Source organism: Sylvia atricapilla, chromosome 22 (genome assembly GCF_009819655.1).
Source record: "Sylvia atricapilla isolate bSylAtr1 chromosome 22, bSylAtr1.pri, whole genome shotgun sequence".
In the NCBI taxonomy this organism is placed as follows: domain Eukaryota; kingdom Metazoa; phylum Chordata; class Aves; order Passeriformes; family Sylviidae; genus Sylvia; species Sylvia atricapilla.
This window is the reverse complement of record NC_089161.1, coordinates 4689943-4710569: the sequence shown is the minus strand read 5'-3', so window position 1 is coordinate 4710569 and position 20627 is coordinate 4689943. Positions and strand designations below refer to the sequence as shown.

The 20627-nt window shown below is 45.9% G+C and overlaps 1 protein-coding gene across 4 annotated transcripts; it reads left to right on the top strand.

The window, feature by feature from the left end:
- The first annotated feature begins 2549 nt into the window (after nucleotides 1–2549).
- Nucleotides 2550–19731, top strand: C22H1orf167 (chromosome 22 C1orf167 homolog). Of its 4 annotated transcripts, none has more exons than XM_066334334.1 (20): nucleotides 2550–6462; nucleotides 7008–7051; nucleotides 7602–7818; nucleotides 7995–8170; nucleotides 8649–8746; nucleotides 9107–9290; nucleotides 9720–9901; nucleotides 10201–10390; nucleotides 10564–10786; nucleotides 11368–11537; nucleotides 11695–11791; nucleotides 12176–12315; nucleotides 12826–13034; nucleotides 13855–13999; nucleotides 16166–16433; nucleotides 17003–17111; nucleotides 17367–17574; nucleotides 17675–17810; nucleotides 18547–18657; nucleotides 19353–19731. In XM_066334334.1, the coding sequence occupies exons 1-20, from the start codon at nucleotides 5431–5433 to the stop codon at nucleotides 19410–19412; spliced, it is 3999 nt and encodes a 1332-aa protein (XP_066190431.1). In that variant the 5' UTR covers nucleotides 2550–5430; the 3' UTR covers nucleotides 19413–19731. The 4 variants fall into 4 exon arrangements, with proteins under 4 accessions (XP_066190431.1, XP_066190429.1, XP_066190433.1 ...); XM_066334332.1 differs by having other exon boundaries at nucleotides 9104–9290; XM_066334335.1 differs by lacking the exon at nucleotides 2550–6462 and having other exon boundaries at nucleotides 6841–7051; nucleotides 9104–9290.
- Nucleotides 19732–20627: the final 896 nt, after the last annotated feature.

The window sequence follows — 20627 nt, the reverse complement described above, 5'->3', positions numbered from 1 at the left end:
CACTGGTCACTTATGTCTCATTTGAAAATGCAGCTTTTCCTCAGGGCTTGGGACTGTAGCCAGGCAGTCTGGGAGGGTCATTATGGGGGAATGTCTACAGGTCTCTGGTGGCTTTTAGTCTAAGCTTTACTATGAAAAGTAGAAGATATTGCTTATAATTATGTGGGTGGGAAGATGGGCTAGTAAAATGGGGATTGAGGACTTACACTGTAGATGTGACTTCCATTGGGTGTGACAAACTATAGACTCAGTTGTTATGCATGATAAATCCATCCTGCTGTGGCTTTCAGGTAAGATTCTAAAAAAAGAAAACCAAACAAACAAAACCCTAGAAACAAGCAAACAAACAAATTTCAACAGGATTCATTTACAGAAGAAAATGAGTATATTAGCTTTGGCAGCATTCTAGTGCTAGGAAGATAGGTATTTTCCTGAAACAAATTCATTTTCAAAAGTTTCTGTCTGTTATTTTACAACTGCATTTCTCTTGACAAGACCTGCTGCTGTGTTGATTCTTCAGTAACCAAGACCTCTGTTGATTTTGCTCTAATCTCCAGAAGCATGCCGTTTCTATTTTTAAAACCAAGCAGTTTTCTCCCACCTTTGATCACTTCAAACGTAACCTTCCTCTACTCTGCTGCACAAGCAGTGACCTCTCGGTGTACCTGCACCAAGCACATGCTAAATGCAGTAGAAGTGTTGTGCATTCTTTTTACAGGCTTTACATATAATGGGGCACAAGAATATGAATTGGTCTGTTCTTATGATTAGATGACAAAGAAAGAAAGAATAGGCAGAAATTGCTGGGGCTTGTGGAATTCCAGAGCCTTTATGTGAATGGGTTTTTTCAGCTTTTCAGAACTGTACAGTGATAGCACAGATCCCTCAATAAGACCTTTAAATGCTCAGGTTTTTTTGGGTTTTTTTTACCTAGACCCATGGACTGTTGTGGATCACAGATTGAAAATCACTGCTTTTAATGCTGTGGGGTTTGGGTGTTGGCACAGCCAGTTATATCTAGGGAGGCCTTCCCAGATGATGTACATTGGAAATACCCATCTAGCTGATCTGCCATGCATTTTTCTGTGGAAAATTTGGTACATTTATGAGCAGTGGGAAGGAGAGCAATGCACAATTAACAATCACAGTGCCTCAAGGATACCTATTTTGGGCAGTAAATCGGAGGTGATGCTAAAAACACACCCTTCTCCTGGCTGAGGAGGAAGAGAGTGTTTGTATCTGGCTCAGGATGGCGTGGGGGGATTCACGGAGCTGCTGTGCCAGAGCACGGCCTCGCTGGCTTCACGGTGCGGCTCTCAGCGAGATCTCCTCGCCCAGACAGGTGCGATGCTCCATTGGGCTGGTTTTGCTTTGTTTTTTTTGAAATCCTGCTGTGCCCGGGAGGTTGGTGGTGAGCGGGCAGCTCCCAGGGTTACGCTTAGCCGGGCCAGGGCAGGTGCCGGGGGAGGAGAGGGGAGAGGAAGACGTGGCGCCTGTCCTGAGGCACTGCCTGCGACTAGCGCGGCTCCCGGCCGGGATGAGCCCCCCTCTCCCCGGCTTTAATTAGCCATGGCCCAGAGCGGCTTTCCCTGGCCATCTGTAGCCCCGGTCACCGGCCTAATCGCAGGGATAAGCTGCTTATGGAGCCCCAGCTGGAGCGGGCGCGGGGTGCGGGCGCTGAGGGGCTGAGGGTGGTTTTGGCGCTGTGGGGCCGAGGGTGGCTGGCGGTGAGGGTGGCCGGCTCTGAGGGGCCGAGGGTGGCTGGCTCTGAGGGTGGCCGGCTCTGAGGGGCCGAGGGTGGCTGGCGGTGAGGGTGACTGGCTCTGAGGGGCCGAGGGTGGCTGGCTCTGAGGGTGGCTGGCTCTGAGGGGCCGAGGGTGGCTGGCGGTGAGGGTGGCTGGCTCTGAAGGGGCCGAGGGTGGCTGCCCCTTAGGGGCGGAGGGTGGCTGGCTCTGCGGGTGGCCGGCTCTGAGGGTGACCGTCGCCGCGAAGGAAGTGCCGGCTCAGACTCAAGGTGCGGTGGGTCCCCGGGCCCAGCAGTGCAGCCGGTGTCTCTCGGAGCGGTAAGTGGAGCCGTCGGGGTTGCTGAGCGAAGCCTGGCCCTTGGGCGAGGAGGTTCTCGCTGTCACCGCAGCCCGCAGGGACACTGGCGGGTGTTTGGATGGCAGCACTGGGGAGGGAAGAGCCCCTGTGCTGGCTGTTGGTCTCCCAGGAGTCATGCCATGGCAGCCGTGGTTGGGTTGGTTTGTAACGCCGAGCAGTGTTTGGGAAAAACCTGCTTTCTAAAGCAGCTGAAGTGTGATCTCAGAGTAATCACTGGCCCCTGCTTGGAATATGCAACGGATCAGCCTTGGCCTGCAGGGCTGGGGAAATAAACACTGTGTGTGCTGCCCAAAGGTGTTTGTTATGGGTCTGGCATTGTTACCGTACTGCTGGAATGGCATTTGCTTGAAAGAGCTTGATTTACTTTTCATGAACTGTGCTATTTATTTCCTTTTGTTTATAGCAACAGAAATAACTCGATCCTCCTAATTTTTTTATTTGCTTAATTGAATTTGTTTCAGGTTTTAAGACATTAGTGGGTTGCTGCAAAGTGTGTATATAGTAAGCATGCATTAAATGTTTTAGTTGGAATCATAAAAGCTAATCTAAAATCCGTTGGTCATGGATTTTGCAGTTCATAAAATGTGCGGTTTGCCTTGAGTATCTCTTTTGGCCTCAGAAGAAGTTTTAAAAAATATCTTCATAAAATCTTGTTGTGAGTCAGATTAACCCTACTGCTTAGAAGTTGTTATGTTGAAGTCCTGAATAGCAATTTCAGAAGGCAAACAAACATGATTTTGATAGGATGCTATTTCTTCTAGATCTCAATGAGACTGAAATTAGCAATGACTGAGGTAAAGGACACCACCTGAAATAACCATGGTGATGTGTTGAGAACCTGGTACCTGGCACAAAGAACTGAAATGGAGAGCAAAAAAAAAATCACAAGTTATCAAGAAAATAGATTATTATCAAGAAAACAGATTATGTCCAGATTCTTGAGCATAAGGTAATCCAGAGCCAGGTTTTGGGTGCTCACAGAGCGAAACAACACTGAAAAACATGATGAGTTTATGTCCTTTTGCGATTTAAATCCTTTGTAACACCCTTTTGTGGTACATTGCTTGTTGATTGGATATTTCTGGGATGCGAGGAGTGCTTCCATGGAACACCAGTCCACTCTATTTTGTGGTTATACTTCATGGAGTGGTAGGCACCCTAAGGAAGGCAGCTGTGCTTTGTCTGTTCGCTCTCTAGTTGCCAGCTTCAACTTGTCTGGAAAAAATAATGGGATCTTTCCGTTCAAGGCACCCTCGGTGATGTATGAAAGGCAGTAACAGCAGTTCCCAGGGATAATTGCAGCACGGCCTGACTGTCTCCTGCTGCTTTAGGAACTGTGTTTGCTCCCCAGATTGTGGTGATTACTGAAGGAGTTTGCATGTGAGAGGGAAAAATGAGCTGTTACAAACAAGGACAACTGAGCCTCAAATGCTCTCTTAAAAGAGAATGAAATAAACACAGCTTGGAAACAGTACAATTTGACAGGAGGCTTTCTGGGATTAGTGTGTGTTTGAAAAAGACAATGGGCATTGATTTCGTTGCTGTCTCTTCTCAGATTGACTAGGGGGTTTTAAGATGATAGAGATGTGTGTGTCTTTATACAGTACCATTTTCATTTTTTAAAAGTGAGGTGGGAAAGAATGGTGGTTAGAATGACAGTGATTGACAACTCGCTTTTAAAATCTGAGGGAATAAAACCACAGTCCTCTCAAATTGCACTTACCTATTAGCAGCAATTTAAGAATCCATTTTCAGCATGAGTGTTACATGGATAACCATCAGACTTAGTGGCTAGACTGCAAAGTAGGTCTCTCAGCTATGCTGTAAGTCTTCCAGATTAGGGGACGGTGTGGCTTTTATGGATATGTAAACATGGTTTCATCCTTTAGTGCAGACAAGAAGAAGTAAGTCTGTGTACCCTTGAACCTTTGCAGGGCTGTAGCATGATATGTGAACAAATTTTCACTTGTAAAGCAGTTAAAGAGAATTTTAAGTCAAGGCCCTACCTTTCCTACAAGCCCTGGAGAAGATGTGAGTGTGGAGGAGATCTGAGTTGGATTTCCCATCAGTGATGAGGGGTAAGCATTGTATGCCAGCTGCAACCATGTTGCCCTGACTTCTGTGGAAACATTTTTGTTAGACCTGTTGTTGGTCAGTGTCCTGTAGATCTGGTGGAATGTAAAGCATCCAGTAAAAGCTGCTACACACTTGGTCTTGGCTGCGGGAGAATTCAGCCTTGCTAGCAACAGTCTTTCTGAGGCTGCAGGTGTATAATGCTCGAAGTCTTTGTTTTCCAGGTTTTTTGTTGAGAACTGAATCTGTCCTTTTCAGTCATTCCTGCTCTGCCAGATATATCTTCTGAAAAACAGGAAGAGAGTAGTGTCCATAACACATTCAGGACTGAGGCTGGTGGATCAGAGACAAGAAATTCACAAGGAAAGTAGCCAAAAGCTTTGGCAAACTAGGCAAGATGACATAGAAAATACATACAGTCCTTAGCTTATATTTCTTCTTCTTTTTCTTCAGAGCAAAGAAACATTTGGAAGAACGTGAATTTCAATCTGTGTTTGGGCACTAGAAGTCAAGTAGACATTTCTCATCCCTGGCCTGAGGCTGCAGCATTTGGTGTAAGCCCAGAGACAGCAGCACAGGGCTAACTGTGCACCACACCTCTGTCAGATGGGAAGATATCTCAGAGACAGACTAATCTCTCCTGCCCTTCTCAGCCATTCCTGGACACTGCCAGCCAGTTCTCCAGTTCCTGCTTGCTGCAGCAGAGTAATCTGTGCTCTAGGCTGCAGCAGCACAGCTCTAAGTGTGTGGTTCATAGAGTCCCCATCTTTCTGCATCAGTGCTCCCTGCTGGAATCCTCCCCAGAGGCACCTTGAGGCTTGTGTTTTGGAAAGGAGGAGTGAGAGTATTGACTTTCCTCAATAACTCCATCAGGAAGCAAAGGCAGCTCGTAGCTGCTCCATACCCTCTTCTCACCATCACTGTTCAGAAAGAAGGGACAAGAATTATGACTGTCTGGTGGAAAACCAACAGGATCAGCCTTCTGCAGCTTCTTGTAAGGATCCAGTGAACCCTTTACTGGTAAATGCGCATTTGTCATCTCATGCTGCAGATTCCCTTCTCAGGCATCGATTAGTGGGGGGTCCTTCTTTAAGGAGCTCAAGTGAAAGTGTGAACGCTTGTCACAGTTCAGCCCCGACCCTGGGATATCTTGATCCATCTAATTTGGAATCTTTTCAGTCTCTTTTGCAATCCTCACAGATTTCTGATAGCTTGTACTGTTCAGTCCAGAGGCTTAAGCAAGAAGGTGCTTTGATGGGGATATGGGGTTCCCTCCCTCTGGAGCCCAAGTCTTCTCCAGTCATTCACCATTCATGCTTTGCTCCTGATGATTTAGGTCCCGGTATCCTAACCATGGGAGAACAGCTAGCTACAGTAAAAACCAGTGCTGCTCAGGCAAGATTGAAATGGGGTGTCCCATTTGCTAAAGACTGGAGCCTTGATGCAGTGACGAGGTTCAGTCCTGCTGAGCCTCTCTCTGTCTCTCACAGATATGGATACATTGGCTCAAACACATGGAGAACCAAAATTTCGGGTGGCATCCAACCACAAACCCTTGCTTCTGGAGTGGGCTCTGGCAGGCCAGTGGATACAGAAGCAGATTCCTCCTTCAGTAGCTCCCCTTTCTTTAGATGCCAGTCCCTGGTAAAGTCATCTCTGGCAACTGGTAGTCTTTATGTTCACAGAAAAAGTCATTCTCCTGAAAAGGTAGTTAAAGGAGAACAGACATCTAATGGGGCATCTCCATGTGTTGAGTCTTGGAAGAAAGAGCTTTCAGCCAGTCTGGATCCAGAGGGTCTGCAGGTGTTACTGGAGACAGATTTGTGGAGGGCTCAGATGAATGTTGGTGTAGCCATGTGTAGGACTCCTACAGAAGTGTGTGTGAGCATTGCTTCTCATCCTGGAGGTAAAGAGTTAAGACCAGGCCAGCAGCTTAGTGTTAAATCTGTAGAAGTCAACAACTCTCATGTTAAGTGTAGCAAAGAGTCAGAAGAGGTGTGTGACTCCAGATCACAAGCAGCCAGAAGAGCAGCTGCAGTGGGCAGCAGCCAGTCCAATCCTTTGGGTACACCAGCTGAAGAAGGTTTTAATGAACATTCTGATGTAGATTGTATGAACATGAGCAGAGAAGGAAGGAGAAACAAATACTCTTACCAAAGCAGCCGGAGGAATTTGGAAGCTAATGGCAGTCTCAAGGACTCTGAAGAATGTTCTGTAGAAAGGAATGCCAAAGAACAACGGTGCTGTGAAGAAGGGAGCCAGACACAGAAAACTGTGCCCAGAGAGGTGAGGGTATGCTCACTGTGAAGCATCTCTGTCCACACAAGATATTACTTGTGCTTGTTTCTGCCACTTGCTAGAGGTGCAGAGTTGAGGTACAAGTGATGGGGATGCTTGTCCTATAGTTTTTTCTTGTCACTGAATGGCCAGAATATCATCTCTTACAGTCCTTCTTCATCTCAATGTATGCATCTTTCCATCTCACATGCTTCTTCCTAAAGACCAGCTTGTCAACTCGGTTGTTTTGGGAATGTAAACACTTGTTTATATTCTCTGATCTGAATGCCAAGGAAAAGCATTAAACTGGTTTTTACTCTGCACGTTGTTGCAGGGCGCTGAGATTTCAGGCTTTTTGTGCCTTTTCATGTCTGAAGTATGTATTCACAGAGCAATGGTGTGGGAGCAGTGTCCAAGGCATCCCACATAAATGCAACCTTGAGGCAGTCCTGCTCTGGTTTCCATCCAAAATGATGTGTACCACAAAGACAAATTCTTCAACAGAGTGGAGCAGTGTGAGTAATTGTGAACTTCTGTCTCTTGTCTGTTTGCAGATCTCAGAGAACAGCTTGTGGTCATTGAAGGTGAATGAGCAAAGGTAAAAAGACTGTGTTAAAGTGTGAATGCGATGGTAGTTAACAGAGGAGCACTTCTGGAAAGTGGCTAAGGAGCCACGTCCCTAGGAACACTTGGGTTTAGGACTTGGCCTACATTAATCTGCATCTACTTCTTTTCAGAGGGTTGTAATTTATAATGGAGTATGATCTAAAAAATAATTTCTGTATCTTTCCAATGCTATCTTCTAAATTCAGCCTTGGTTGTTGCTAGCAATGAAGAAGTGTTGGTACCATCAGTGCTACTCTTCAGTGCAGCAAATTCCAGTGTGCTCACTGCACAGTTAGGGAAGATCAAGAGCTAGACTTATCCATGAGGTGGAATTCAAATTTATGGATGTGAATGAGGTTGCTACCAGTTTAGCAACAGTGATTCCTTAATTTGGTGTGAGATTGCATGTTTTCCATTCTTTAGAGAGAATGATTTGAAATAACCTCATTACAGCTTGATGGCTGAACCCTGATTGCCACCTCCTGGCTGGTTTAACTTTCCTTTCTATTAACAGGAACTCAACTCTGGTTTTTGTTTTTAAGTTTCTGGCACTTGTGTGAAAAACAAATCCTAGCAAGGTGTTTCCAAGCCTGGAGGAGACATATCCTTTGGAAGAGGGCAGTCAGGAGGCTTTACAAACACCAGCTGCTTCAGGAGGGCTTTGGTGCTCTGCAGTGGACTGTACACCAAAGGAGGACACAATTGGAGGTGGCCCAGCAGAGACATGCTTCAGCTCTGCTAGCTGCCAGCTTTCAGAGGGTGAGCACTGGCTAGGGACAGTGGTGCCATGAGCTTTCTGCTGTGCAGTCAGAGAAGGCACAAATCCTGTTTGGATAGGGAGGAGGAAGGGGTGCCCTGTGTGAAATTCAGTGATGTAGACCCTGGTACCAATGCTCTCTCTGCAGTTTGTTCTAATCATATGGTTTCTTCTTCAGTGGAAGGAAGCTGTGGCAAAACAGAGAAGGAAGGAAGCTCTGCAGCTTGAGCCTTGCTCCTATACCCAAAGTTCACCAGTGGGGATTTTTGGAGTAGGAAAATTAGCAACTATGACAACCTCAGCTCAGCATCAGCTTGCAACAGGATACTCGAAGGAGGCAGAGCAGGCTTATAGGTAAGCAGAGAGCATTCTCTTTCTGTTATCTTGGGCAAAGGCAGGTTTACAAACACAAGGAAATTTCTTTCTCAAATGATGGCAGACTTCTTTCATGTCCTTGAATGTATCGCTATGGATAAACATTGCAAGAATTAGTAGTTTAGTGTTAAGAACTAAACAATCCTATTTCAGAGCTTCTGTGCAGCAGTGTTTGCAGTCTGATTTGATTGTCTGACAGAAACACTCCTGTACTAATTCTTGGCTTCAGCTATCACCTGTATGTGTGATACAGGTGTAAATGAGGTTGGAGTGAGGCAATACTACAGTCTCTAGCAGTAGTTTCTGAGGTGTCGATAGAAATGCCTTTTGTTGAGGCTTCTAATTTTGAAGGCAGAAGAACAAGTTGAGACAAAACAAGAGAGGAAAGCCCTGGATTCTGTTCTCTGAGTGCCCCTTTGGTCAGATAGATGTTAAGGCCTGCTTGTGGCTCTTTCAGGATGGAGGGAGAGCTGTGGACACAGTTTCGTCATAGGCAGAGAGGAAATGAGTTCTGCTGGAGAGCTGAGGCAATCAGAGACATAAGACGGCTGGCTGGTAAGCACACCTTCCATAGCCTTGGAACAGCTTGGTATTCATTGTTTCACCAGTTTTTGTGGTCTGTGTCTAGTTGTTGCTTTGAGCTCTTTCAGAATGTGACCCTGCAAGTAGCTGGGCCAGTATCTGTGATGGTGGAGGATGGCCACTCACCATGTCATACAAGTTTTCCCTCAGTCCTTATATGAATTCAGGTGCAGCATGTGCTGCTCCAGCAACGTGAGCTGCCTTCCTTAAGTGTCCTTCCTCTGGCAGCTTGGAGTTAAGCCAGGGAATGTTTGCTGTGTGACACCAAGTTGTTTGAAGTTCTTCTATTATCTCTCTTCCTGTCAATCTCTTCCTGCCCTGCCGACACAGCAGCTTTCAGACTGTGGCGCCGGCAGAAGGAGCTGCTGAGCAAAGAGGAAGCCAGGCTTTTGGAAGCCCGTGCTCTGCTGGAAAAGAAGAAGCTACAAAACGTTTTCTGGATGTGGCATTCTCGAAGCTTGGAAATGAGACAGATTCTAACACTGACAACTCAAACCCAAAGAAACTTGGTCTCCTGGTGAGTTGATGAGATCTGGTTTTCATGTGAAAAATCTGTTCACTGTGAAAATCCAAGGAATAACAGAGCCAACCCAGACAGTAATAGTTGTTCCATCTTAAAGCCATCTATCCTTTTATTTTAAGAGTTAATAAAGATGAAAGTAGGAGTAGAAACATGAAAAGGAACTGCTGTGGCCAGAGATGTTACAACTTGTCTCCTGTGCACTACCAAAACTTTTTTGTCCTGACTTTTGATGTCCTGAAAGACCAGACCCGAGAGCAGCCACTGTGCTTCTGTGTTCTAAGCATGACAGTGGCTTTTTACTGAAATGAACAAATAGAAGCTCAGGGAGCAGCTCCTGTGTGTCTGTCCTGAACTAAACCCAGCCTCAAGATGACACATAAGCTTGTGTAAGTGTTTTTCAACATTTTCCTTTGCTGTTCTCAGGTGCTTCAGTACATGGAAGGAGACTCTTGCACAGAAGGCACTTGACAAGTGCAACCTGGCCCATCTCCGAGCAGTATCACTGAGGAAGCACTTCCAGCAGTGGGTTGAGATGCTGCAGGTCAGAGGAGTTCATAAGCAGGCAGTAGTGAACCTCTTCCTCCTGCGATGGAGACGGCATTATGGTGAGCAGTTTGAGGTCTGTGCAGAATTGAAGTTTTAGAGGTGCTTAGGCTCCTTCTTTCTCATCTTGTACACTGAAAACAGAGGGGCTCAGATGATAAAGGATATGAACAAACCAGAGTGGGCAGAGGACTGGTTCTGGGTGTGTCAATGAAGGTACAGGGAGGTTTGTTACTCTGCTTCATAAACCAAACATAAACTCTTAAACCTTGCTGAAAAGAAGCAGTTTGAGGGTTGGGTTGGGCTGAGTTGGAATGCCTTGAGACAAACAATTTCTTGTTCCTTTGTGTAACTGGTCAAGGAGCAGTTATAAATAGCTCAGTAGCTGACATGACTGTGACAAAGAGGCACGAAGGTCAGGCATCATGGTCTGGAGAGAGACCGTTTCTGGAGAAAACCATCTACTCTTTTGATGACTTCTGCCAAAAACTGAAGCTGCAGAGAGTATATCTGCTGTGGAAAACAAGGCTATGTGAGCATCACAAAGCTGAGTGAGTGCAGAAGAGCCAGACCCTGAAGTCCTACCCCCATTAGTAGTGTCCACTTCATTTTCTGAGCCTTTTGCAAGAACCCCTTTTACCCTATCTATTGTCCTTCATGTCTGTGCTAGTCACCCCCTCTGGTGTTCTTCTGTCAGTTTACTGTCTCATATCTTCTGTCTCAGTTCTTTCTCTCAGACTTTGGAGCAGTGTAAACTCAGAAAAACTCTGCAATTATGGCACCACAAGTATCTCATGCTGAAGACAATTGAACAAAGTTCTAAGCACTTGCATAGAGCTGTCTCTGAGGAACCTCTTGCCATGCTGTTTTCTGAGGACTTCTCAACATCATCTGGCTTTGACAGTAGTGCACCAGCTACTCTGACCTCTCAAAGCTCATTGGAAAAGGTGAGAAGGTCTTGGTACACCCAGACTGCTCTGAGGTATTAAATTGCTGGGATTTTTCAGGGAAAATTTCTATTTCAGCATGATATTGTCATCAGCAAACTGTGCTTAAAATCTAGTGCTGAATGTGTGGGGTCCTGGAGCTGAAATGAAGTCTGAAAGGGTAAAGTCAATGCTCTCTATGCCTTTTCTGGTTCATAATTTAGAGATGTGGGAAGGTGCTGAGCTAGTGAGATTCCCTTGTACACTTGCTTCTGTTTGTGGCTGAAAGGTGGAATGGATGAGATAAAAGGAGCTTCCTCACTGAGGCAGTGCATATGCCCCTTCCCCCTTTGCTCAGTATAGAAATACATGTATTTCTGGATTCAGTATGGAAGTTACTATTATAGAAATAACTTTTTCATCACTTACATGTTCACTCTCCAGAGGCGTCATGGCTAGCCTGCAGTTCCTTTGGATGCATTCTGGATTGGTCTGAATCCTGGATGTAAAACAGAGCAAATGGCATGGTCGGAGCTGTTAATGGAGTTCTTGCACTGTGAGGACACTCACCTCACAGTGTGTTCTTCCCTTCATACCTGCAGGAATGCAGTCTTAGTGACAGCAGCCAGCACAGCTTCTCCTCCCTTCTGGCTGCTGAGGATGTCACACACATGTCATGTCACAGTTCTTTCCTGCAACTCCACCAGTGCACAGTGCTGCCAGCTGAGCAGGGTGGGGAGCTGTGCTTGCAGACCTCCTTCCCTGGATCTGGGTGAGTTAGAGACTGGTTTTTTGGGATGCTGGTAGGAGTGACCCCGTTTGGACTGGCTGAATTCCTTTCTAGATAATCCCTCATGTCATGTCACACCATCCTTCCAGGAGACTTATCTTCTTTCTTTCCCTCCTCACCCAACACCTTTGTATTGCAGAAGAAATTCGTTTGTGGGAAATGAGTTCCAGTCTTCAGTGCTGCAGAGTCCAGATAATAATTCACAGCTTCCTGCCAGTTACTGTGCATGGGAAGAGGTGAGACTAGAAAGTGTTGTGTAAAATGTAAATATACAAGTTTTTTGCATATTCAAATTTAGCAGAGCCTTTGGGTTTCAATATCAGCATGTGGAAGGTCTCACTGCTATTTTGTCTTTTTTATTCTCTCTCAAACAGAAGATTTGGGAGATTGAGGCTTTTTTCAGGGTAACTCTTCCCTACCATTTGTCAGCTGAGTGGAAGTAGGGCAGGGGCCAAGGATTTAAAAGGGATGTGTTAGATGTGTGTTCATGTGAGGTGTGTGGGTTGGCAGCAGAGCTTGGCAATCACAGAAGTCACGGTGGCAAGGAGGGTCGGCTGAGCTGTGTGGAGCAACTGATAAAACAACAGTTTAAGGCCCTTTCTTGCCTTTCTGGATTACAGGGCTGCAGTTCTAACGAGGTGAGGAGTTGCTGGCAGGAAGCAGAGAAATACTGCCTGCAGAGGTGCTTCACTGTCTGGTCAGCTCGAACTCAGCATCGTGTAAAGGCCCAGCAGTACTGCAGGCGCATTCGGCTGTCTCGGTAGGGATCATGCTTTCCAGAGATTTCCTAATGTCTTTGTTTTGAAAGCTTTACACTTGCTTTAATTGAAAAAAAAAAGGAAAAAAAATCTTCCTCTAGCTACTTTTTTTTTGTCTCAGTGGGAGTTTTGCAGCCCAGTATTTTGGGGTTTTTCCGGGTTCAAAATTACTATGTAGGAACACAATAATTTCTGGTTTGATGGGATGCCTCACAAATTAGAGCAAGTCCAGCTCTGCTGATAAGTCCTGGTAACTTCCTATCCAGGACTGGACTGGCCTTGCTCTCTACTGATTCCAAAGCTGAAGAGCACAACAGGTGTGGCACACCCAGGACAGAGCACTTCATTCCCAACAGCTTGTCCTATCCATCATTACCCCTGACATTAATGGGGAAAAAGGATGTTACCAGATCAGATGTGTTTCCACAACTCCCTCGTGTGTGTGTTTGTTACAAAGGTGTGTATCTCTGAGTTGTTCCTACAGTCAGTGCAGCAACCTTTGTCCTTCTCAGAGCCTTTCGCAGCTGGCACCATTGGGTCATGGAAAAAAAGAACCAAAAAGCAGCAGCAGCCCTAAGAGATAGAGTTCATTGTTTCCAGATGGCTTTCAGCCTGTGGAAGAGGAGACTGGCCCAGAAAGTGGAAGTTGACCGGAGATTCAGGTGTCATGTTCACCAAATGACTGCTGATGCTCTGTGGCATTGGCGTTCCTGCTGGCAAAGTGAGTTACCCCATCCCACTGCAGCACTTGTGTCCATAGAAGAGAGAAGCTCTGGGAATGGTTGGGATGGAGAAAGTCACACTTTGGGCTATAGTTCTATGCACTGCTCCTCTGGAAAGGCACATACTACTCCAGGAGTCAGTAGGTGCATGTCTCACTGTATTCTTCTGGCTATCAGCAGGACGTGTGCCCTACTGTTTTGTAGTGCTTTATATTAGGGAAGATGCTCCTTTGGCACTTCTACCTGCACTACCAAAAGAGTGTTCAAGCAGGGTTTTTTAGCAGCTGGGGCATTAAATGGAGCTCCATGCAGCATCTCAAGTTTGAGCATGTCTCCTCAGACCAAGAAGTCAGGTTTTGCATCAGTGGGAACAGGGTGCATCTTTTGGGGTGGCTTAACAATCCTGATCCCTCAAGGAATTCCATGTGCTCTAAGGACTTACACTGTGCCAAGGAAGAACAATTCACAATTTTTAATGGGAAACTGCCTTACAGGTAAGAATGGAAGTTATTCATGATCTCCTGCAGGGGAAATTTGAAAGAATGTCTGACTGCCTTGCAGACAAAAAACTACAAGATGAATTGAAAAGTCTCTTTAGCTGCTAAAGAGAGGACAGGAAATCACAGCAAGTTTGGTTCCATTTGGTGTTTACAGCAGATGTGTTCTTTGCTCTTGTCTGGACTCTGCAATGGAGAAACAGTCACTGGGCTGAGCTCAGGAAGGTGGCAAGCAAGCAGTACAGTACAGTATAGTGTAGTATAGTATAGTATAGTATAGTATAGTATAGTATAGAAATAACTTTTGCCTGCTCTCCCACAGGGAAGCGTGCTCTGGGAGAGCTGCAGCAGCAATGGGCTTGGCACAGCTGCCAGGAGAAGAAGAGGCTGGTCCTACAGACATGGTATTACCAAACAAGGAAGCAGAAATACGCTGTTGTATTCTGGGAATGTCTTCTCCTGCACAGGTTTGTTTCTTGCTCTTGAATTTCCAAGGGAAGCTCTGCATGAAGAGCCATTTATGTAGTAGTATCCACTGTATTAAGAGCAGAGTTTGGGTTTGAAAGTGTGGATAACTTACGGATAATGGAGCTTCTGTAGGAGCACTTCTCTGAGGATGTGTCTATATTAAGGGCTCTCTTACCTAAAGCCTCACACTCCACCTCATTTTTCCTATTCAAGAATTCTTTCCCTTCCAGAACTTGACTTCAGTCTTAGTTATGCAGGGTGGTAATTGTGCACTAAGTGAGGGAGAGATGCAAGCAAATTTGTGTAGTTTAAAAATTGAAAGCCTCACTTGGACTTCAGTATTTGCTGAAAGAAATAGTGGGCAGAGATCTTACAGAGATCTGATGTTTACAAATCTGAGTCTCTTAGGATGGTGAACATAGTGTGTTGATTTTAATTTAGTGTGAATAATTGAGTTCAATTTGTTCCTGCAGCAAAGCAGTATAAAGCTTATGAAGGGAGAACCATGATATTCAAATAATCTTGGTGTTATTACAATATAGGTGAAGCTATAGTCTATCTTTGAATCTTGTGTTATGTTTCAGATCTTGAAAACACAATAATTTGATTTCTTTTCTCTCCTAATTGTGTTCAGTAGCCTTCTCATTGAAAACAGTTTTGTTTGTGGTTTATGCTGTATGAGGCCAGTGCCTGCCTGCAGTGCAGAGAAGTGTCCAGCTGTAGTGAACCAGAATTGTTGAAGTATTTCTCTAAAATAATTCAGGAGGATAAGAATGAATAAGGTTATTTGTGGCAAGGGTTCATTTAAGGCATGAGAAGTGCAGGTTTGGTCCTGGCAGGTTTTCTTTTGAATTGCAGGTTAAGACTGAGAGGACATAAAGGCAGAGTAAAGAGCAACTAAAAACCCAATAAAACTTTGGTGTTTGTGGTGTTTAGACTCTGCACTTACCTCACCCAATTGCATTTTTCTCTGCAAATCCATCTGTGTGGCTCCCTTGTGGGAGAAGCCTATTTGGGAGAAGCCCTTCCTTCCTGTTGAGCATGTCTCCACCATTAATCTTCCTTCTCAGTCTCCTTTGATGAGAGTGTGCTTCTAATTTCTCACCTGGATATGGTACAGGCTGAGCTCTTTCTCTTCTGAGGGGGGCATTTTTCATGCTAGGATAACCTGCAATAGCTTCTCTTGATCTTCCAAAAAGCCTGCCAGGCACAGGATATTTATACCTCTGCCCTATGGTGCAGTGGGGTGATTTGCATAATGAAGGTCCAAATGGAACAAGGAACCAAAAGGATAAGCCAGGAGTTAAAAGCAGATTGGATTCTCTGGTTGCAGGAAGATTGGCCTCCTATGCACCAGCCTGCAAGATATAGAGAGATTATTGTGGGTACAGATTTACTGTGCTGGTAATAGCAACTGCTGAAGTTGTTGATTTTTTGGAATAAAATTGTCTTCATAAAGATTCTAGTTGTACATCCCACATACACAGGGCCTTCGTTTGTGACAGCCAAGAAACAAAATGTGAATCTTGATGACAAGCGGCTGTCGTGAGTGCTGCAAGCAGACTTCAGGATTCTGCTGGTTCCATGCTGAGGGAGATTTTAGCAATTTTATTCTCATCCCATAATGAAAAAATGAAAAAGCCTTCATCGGGCATCATCTTTCTGGTCAGCTCATAGCACAGAGAGATTGAAGACTGACTAATTTTTTTATTTTTTTTTGGTGGGGGGATCCAGTATGTGTACTGGCAGGCAGCCTAGGAAAAGCATTTCTTTTGTAGGCAAAGGAAAAGTGTAGTATAAATTGGATTCAGTTTACAGAGGCCTTTAAAGAGGAGGGAAACAGAGTCTCTTGGGCTTTGAGTATGTGAGAGGTAACACTGCTGGGAACCTGAAGTAAAATGAGGGCAGGTTTTCAGCACTCTTTTTGAAGTCTGAAGTTGAGTCTCCCAAAAATGAAGCACCAGAAAAATATATAGCATGGAGATCAAGGCATGAATTGCAGAAGGAATAATAGGAACAGGCTTTTTTCTTGTTGAATGCTCTTTGCCTTGCTTTGACCATTTATGTGGGACACTGCAGGGCAGGTGAAAAGGTGAAAGTTGGTCTGACATGGAATTGTTACTTTAGGCGTCTGCTTCTTTTCTGTGTTTGTAACTGTTTTTCAGGTGCATTGTCACTTGGGCCCAGGTCACTGCATGTAGACTGAGGCAGCATGAAGCCCTCTCTTATTTTAAAAGAGTCAGAGAGCACCGTCTCCTGGCTGTGAGCTTTACGAAGTGGAGGGACAAACTCTTGAGAGCTGAACAGCAAGTGCCAAGAGGGAGAGACCACAAGTGGCAGGAGCCCTCTCCAGGTAAAGCTTGTCACCGCTGGCGAGTGGCTGCAAGAGGACAGCAAGCCCTGCACCTGGGATCTGTGGCTACTGTCAAACAAGTAAGAGAAGATAAAGGTCCCTATGAGACAGTTATTATTAACTCAGTGAGTCACGAAGCACTGAGATAGTGTGACAAGGCTTGTATAGAGATAGTGTGACAAGGCTTGTATAAAAACCTGGTTTGATTTGTGGTGACTGCTTAGTCCCTGCTGTGAAATTCTTCACACACTGTGCACACAACTTCATCACCATAATCTGGTACTGATTGCAACAACCATATGGAGCACAGCAATAAGGAAAGGGGACATTTTGACCAGAGAGATGAGAGCACTCCTTCCTCTCTGCTCAAAGATAAGATGGGATAATCACTGTCCCTGCAGAGCAGAGTGAGCTGTCACAGTTGCAGCTTTTTTCAAAATACTCACAGCTAGCAAACTACAAAGAGGTCGATTGATTTGGAAGGGCTGAGTCAGTCCTGCTGGGATCTCATCTGTGCAGTTTCCAGCCTGGGGTCTAGCACATTAAACTACCTGCAGAGCTGTGAGCCTGTCTCTCTACAACTGGTTTGTGTGAGTGCTGTGTGCATTGTGTTTACTCTTGGCTGCAGCTGTGTTATTTCTGTTTGCAGGCCTGCAACTACTGGACCAGAGCAGCTGCCTTTTCCCAGTGCTTACGGCAGCACAGTACCCTCATAGGAGTTAGGAAAAGCAGGAAGATGTCTCTCTCTTTGTCCATGAGTAAGAAGATTCTTCCTCCTCTCTTCCTTTAACAGGCCCATGTGGGGAGTGTGTGATGAGGGAAGAGGATTAGTTAGGATTAGAATCCCAGCTTAATGACCGGGATTCCTCTGTGGAGTAGGAGCTCATGGCAGTCAAACTCAGTGGTTTTCTTCTGTGTTCAGGAGTTGAAGGACTAAGGGCTCATGGCAGCTCTGATATCTCCCTCTCTAACTCCAAGGTTAGCTCCTGTGTGATTCCTCTTTTGTTTCTTAGAAAGCAGAAGAGGCAGAGAAGAAGATTCAGCACCAACTGGACATTTTCCCAGTGCCATTCAGTGTTGGCTGGTGATCTACAGGAGCCAAAACAGGGCTGAAAGGCTGCTGGAGAGACCTGATGTGGTGGGAGCCTCTTGTGCACATGCAGGGATCCAGGAGAACACAGCAGAGATGAACTTGGAGCAGTGGGATAAGAAGTGGCTTGGGTAAGTGAAGTGGAGGGCTTTGGGCTTCCTCTTGCTGATACCATCAGGAAAGGACTCCCTTGTATGGCTGGTAAAGCTTACTTGCTTCTTCTGCCTGCAGGAGGAAATACTTGAGGTGGTGGCATGACACAGTGGTGCGACGCCAGTGCCAGCACGACAGGAAACTGCTCTGTCTGGCAAGGGCATGGCATCAGTGGAGGGAAGCCAGCAGGGTGGTGATACTGGCTCAGGTGTTGGTGAGTGTCTGGTGCCACTGGGGTGGCAGTGATGAGTGTTAATGGGCAAGCCTGCTCTGCCTGTAGCCTCATATACATCCTGGGAGATGACACCTTGGGGTTTAACAAGTACCAGTATGCACCAGAAATCCTGGTTTACTGCTGTGGCTAGTTTTTCCACTGTTCTTTTTGAAATGTCAGCTTGACAGACTGGCATATCCACAGATTTAGTTCTGCTTTGCCCTACAGATAGGAAGCTGAAACAGATTTTGTCTAGATTGTCTGTAGACTGTGCCCTTGTAGAAAAAGTTCACAGCAATCATTATGATCTTTGTCCTCATCTGTGTTCCTGATCCATCCCACTGGTGTCTATAGCTTACCAAGAGCTGACATTTGGCTTCCCCTTCTGCTCATATCCATGTTCTGCCTGGTTCCTGGGCATTGGCTGTGTAAGAAGTGCTCTGGTCTGCCCAGGTAACATGATGCCTATATGGTGTGAGCATATCCCTAGTCACTGAGGAGCTGTGCCGTACCACAGTGGGGCACTGTCCTCTCCCCAGGGTACTGGGACTTAGCCACACTCTCTTGGAGAGAGTAGTTCAGCAAGAGCTCTGTTATTAGTCTACTCTGTTAGTTACCAATGCAAAGTCTTTTAAGGACTCAGGAAAGCAACTGGAACAAGGTGGGACTGGAGGGAAGTGAGGTAATTTGCCTGCCAGAGCCCAGTTAACCTGAGTGCTGCCTCTTTTCCTGGCAGGACCAGCAGCGGCTGATAGAAAAGGCCTGGAGGGTGTGGAGACAAAGATATTTGCAAAGCTGTGTGGTGCAGAATCTTTTGGAGGAGGAAGCCAGGAGCCTCCTGTTTCAGGTAAGCATTTATGGCTGTTTGAATTCAGCGGTACAAAAAAGCACCCCAGAGGCACAACTGGTGTTCCCTGTATTGTTCCCTGCACAATGCACTTGCTTAGGGAGAAGTTGGATACATCACGGAATGGGACTTGCCAGTAAAAAAAGGAAAAATGCTTCCAGCTTTACATGGGTTCATCTCTGGGTGTTTTTCAAAGCTTTGTGTCAGGAGTCAATTTCCCTGACATGTGCCCCTTTCCCTGCTGTTATTAGTGATGTTAATCCTCTAATCCCTTGCCTCTTGAGACCCCACTCAGGGAAGAAACAGGCTCCACATTGGTGCAGGTGGACTGTGCTGACTTGCACCCAGGGGCAAGCAAATCACTATGAATATGAGCAAGCAGGCAAAGCCTTAGAACTCATACCCAGTTTGCCTCTCTGCCTGCCTCTCAAAGATTCATGTAGGGTTAGGTCCTCCTTTAGGGAGACAGGAGCAGGTACTGAAATTAGAGAGTAGGGGGAGCATTGGTCTTTCTTCTCTTACATTGATTTGTATTCTGCATGCTCCAGGAGAGACAGGGAAGAGCTTTGAGTGAAGGGTGAGGCAGCTGGCAGAGCCATTGCTACAAGGAAAACTATGTTTATGAGTTCTGTGAGAATAGCTGCAGCCTCTCAAGGGTAACCCGAGCGTTTGATTTGTCCACTTTCCTCTTTCAGGCCTTTGGAAGGTGGCAGCAGCTCACAGCATTCCAGCGCAAGGACAAAGGATCCTGCTGAATGCCGGGGCCTGCCTGCAGCTGCTGCTCATTTCAGGACAAGTGGAGGATATGGCTCCTGTCACAACAAAGAGCTGGCCCTGTGCCGTCAAGAAAGAGAACACTGTGCTCTTAAAATAAAAGCACTGCTTCTGGCAGAAGGATGACAGCCGAAGAACAGCCAGGAAGAGGTGGTACCTAGTGAAACGTCCTCTTTAAAGGACTTGTATCCTACCTCCTCAGCAGCACAAAGGGAGAAGTTACTCACAGTTGTGAGATTGCATTCTCTTCTTCTCTGGACCCTGCTTTTGCTGGAGTTCTGATTAAAGGTCAAAAAAACACCTTATAGGCTTTCCTTTCACTCAGTGCTTTTTCCTGGACACAAGTTTGGTGTCAAGGGGGGAGTGTGAAAATAGAGTCTTAGAAATGAACAGGAGTTTGTAGGTGCTGGATCCTGTTGATTCCAAAGTGTGAACTGGGTAGGTGCAAACACAGGTCTTTATTTTTAGATTTGGCTTTAACCCCTGGGGGGTTGGGGCGTGAGGGCAGATTTCCACATGGCTCCCACCTCCTCCCCCTGTCCAGATCCATCAGCTCTTCATTAAGCCTTTCAGTGGGTGGCCAACCCCCTGACTGCTTCCTGCTGGTTCATTTCTGTGCTGAATGGGCAAGGTATGAAGAAACCTGCTGGGAACAGCTGAGCACCAAAAGCTTTGCTGAGGCGAGACAGGCGTGTCTGATCCCCAGCCTTCCCATTACTTGCCTCTGTGATTGATGCCTTGTAATTACCCTGGATATATGAGCCCGGTCTCAGACAGCTGTAACAAGAGGGTCTGAAGAATCTGGAAAAGGCTTTTCTTCCTTGCTTGTTTGAAAGAGATGCTCACAGCATGGTGGGGATCTTGAAATCCCACTGGGAACTGCTCCGAGGTCGTTTTCCTAGCCTGTGGCAGCTTTGCAGGATTGTTAAGTACACAAAGCAGCCTCAGTAGCTTCCCCAACCCCTTATTCCAATGCCATGGGGCCTAAGGCTGTTAAGAGTCATTAGGTCAGGAAAGATAGGTTATCTTTTCTGATCTAAGCTTATCTTTCCCTACAGGCACTGGAAAAAGAATACCTCTAAGTAACCTTGCAGAATTGAGCTAAGTAGTGCAGCTTATTACTTTTGGTAAATTCTAAGAGCTTTCTCTGCTCTACCATGGAGCTTGGGCCACATCAAGGACATGCATTGAAAGTG

Bases quoted from the DNA above. Each gene is read 5' to 3' on its own strand.
- C22H1orf167 (XM_066334332.1), top strand. From the start codon at position 5,431: ATGGGGATATGGGGTTCCCTCCCTCTGGAGCCCAAGTCTTCTCCAGTC. The intron at 6,463-7,007 runs GTGAGGGTATGC...GTCTGTTTGCAG, and splicing joins AGAAAACTGTGCCCAGAGAG to ATCTCAGAGAACAGCTTGTG. The intron at 10,391-10,563 runs GTGAGTGCAGAA...CTTCTGTCTCAG, and splicing joins TGTGAGCATCACAAAGCTGA to TTCTTTCTCTCAGACTTTGG.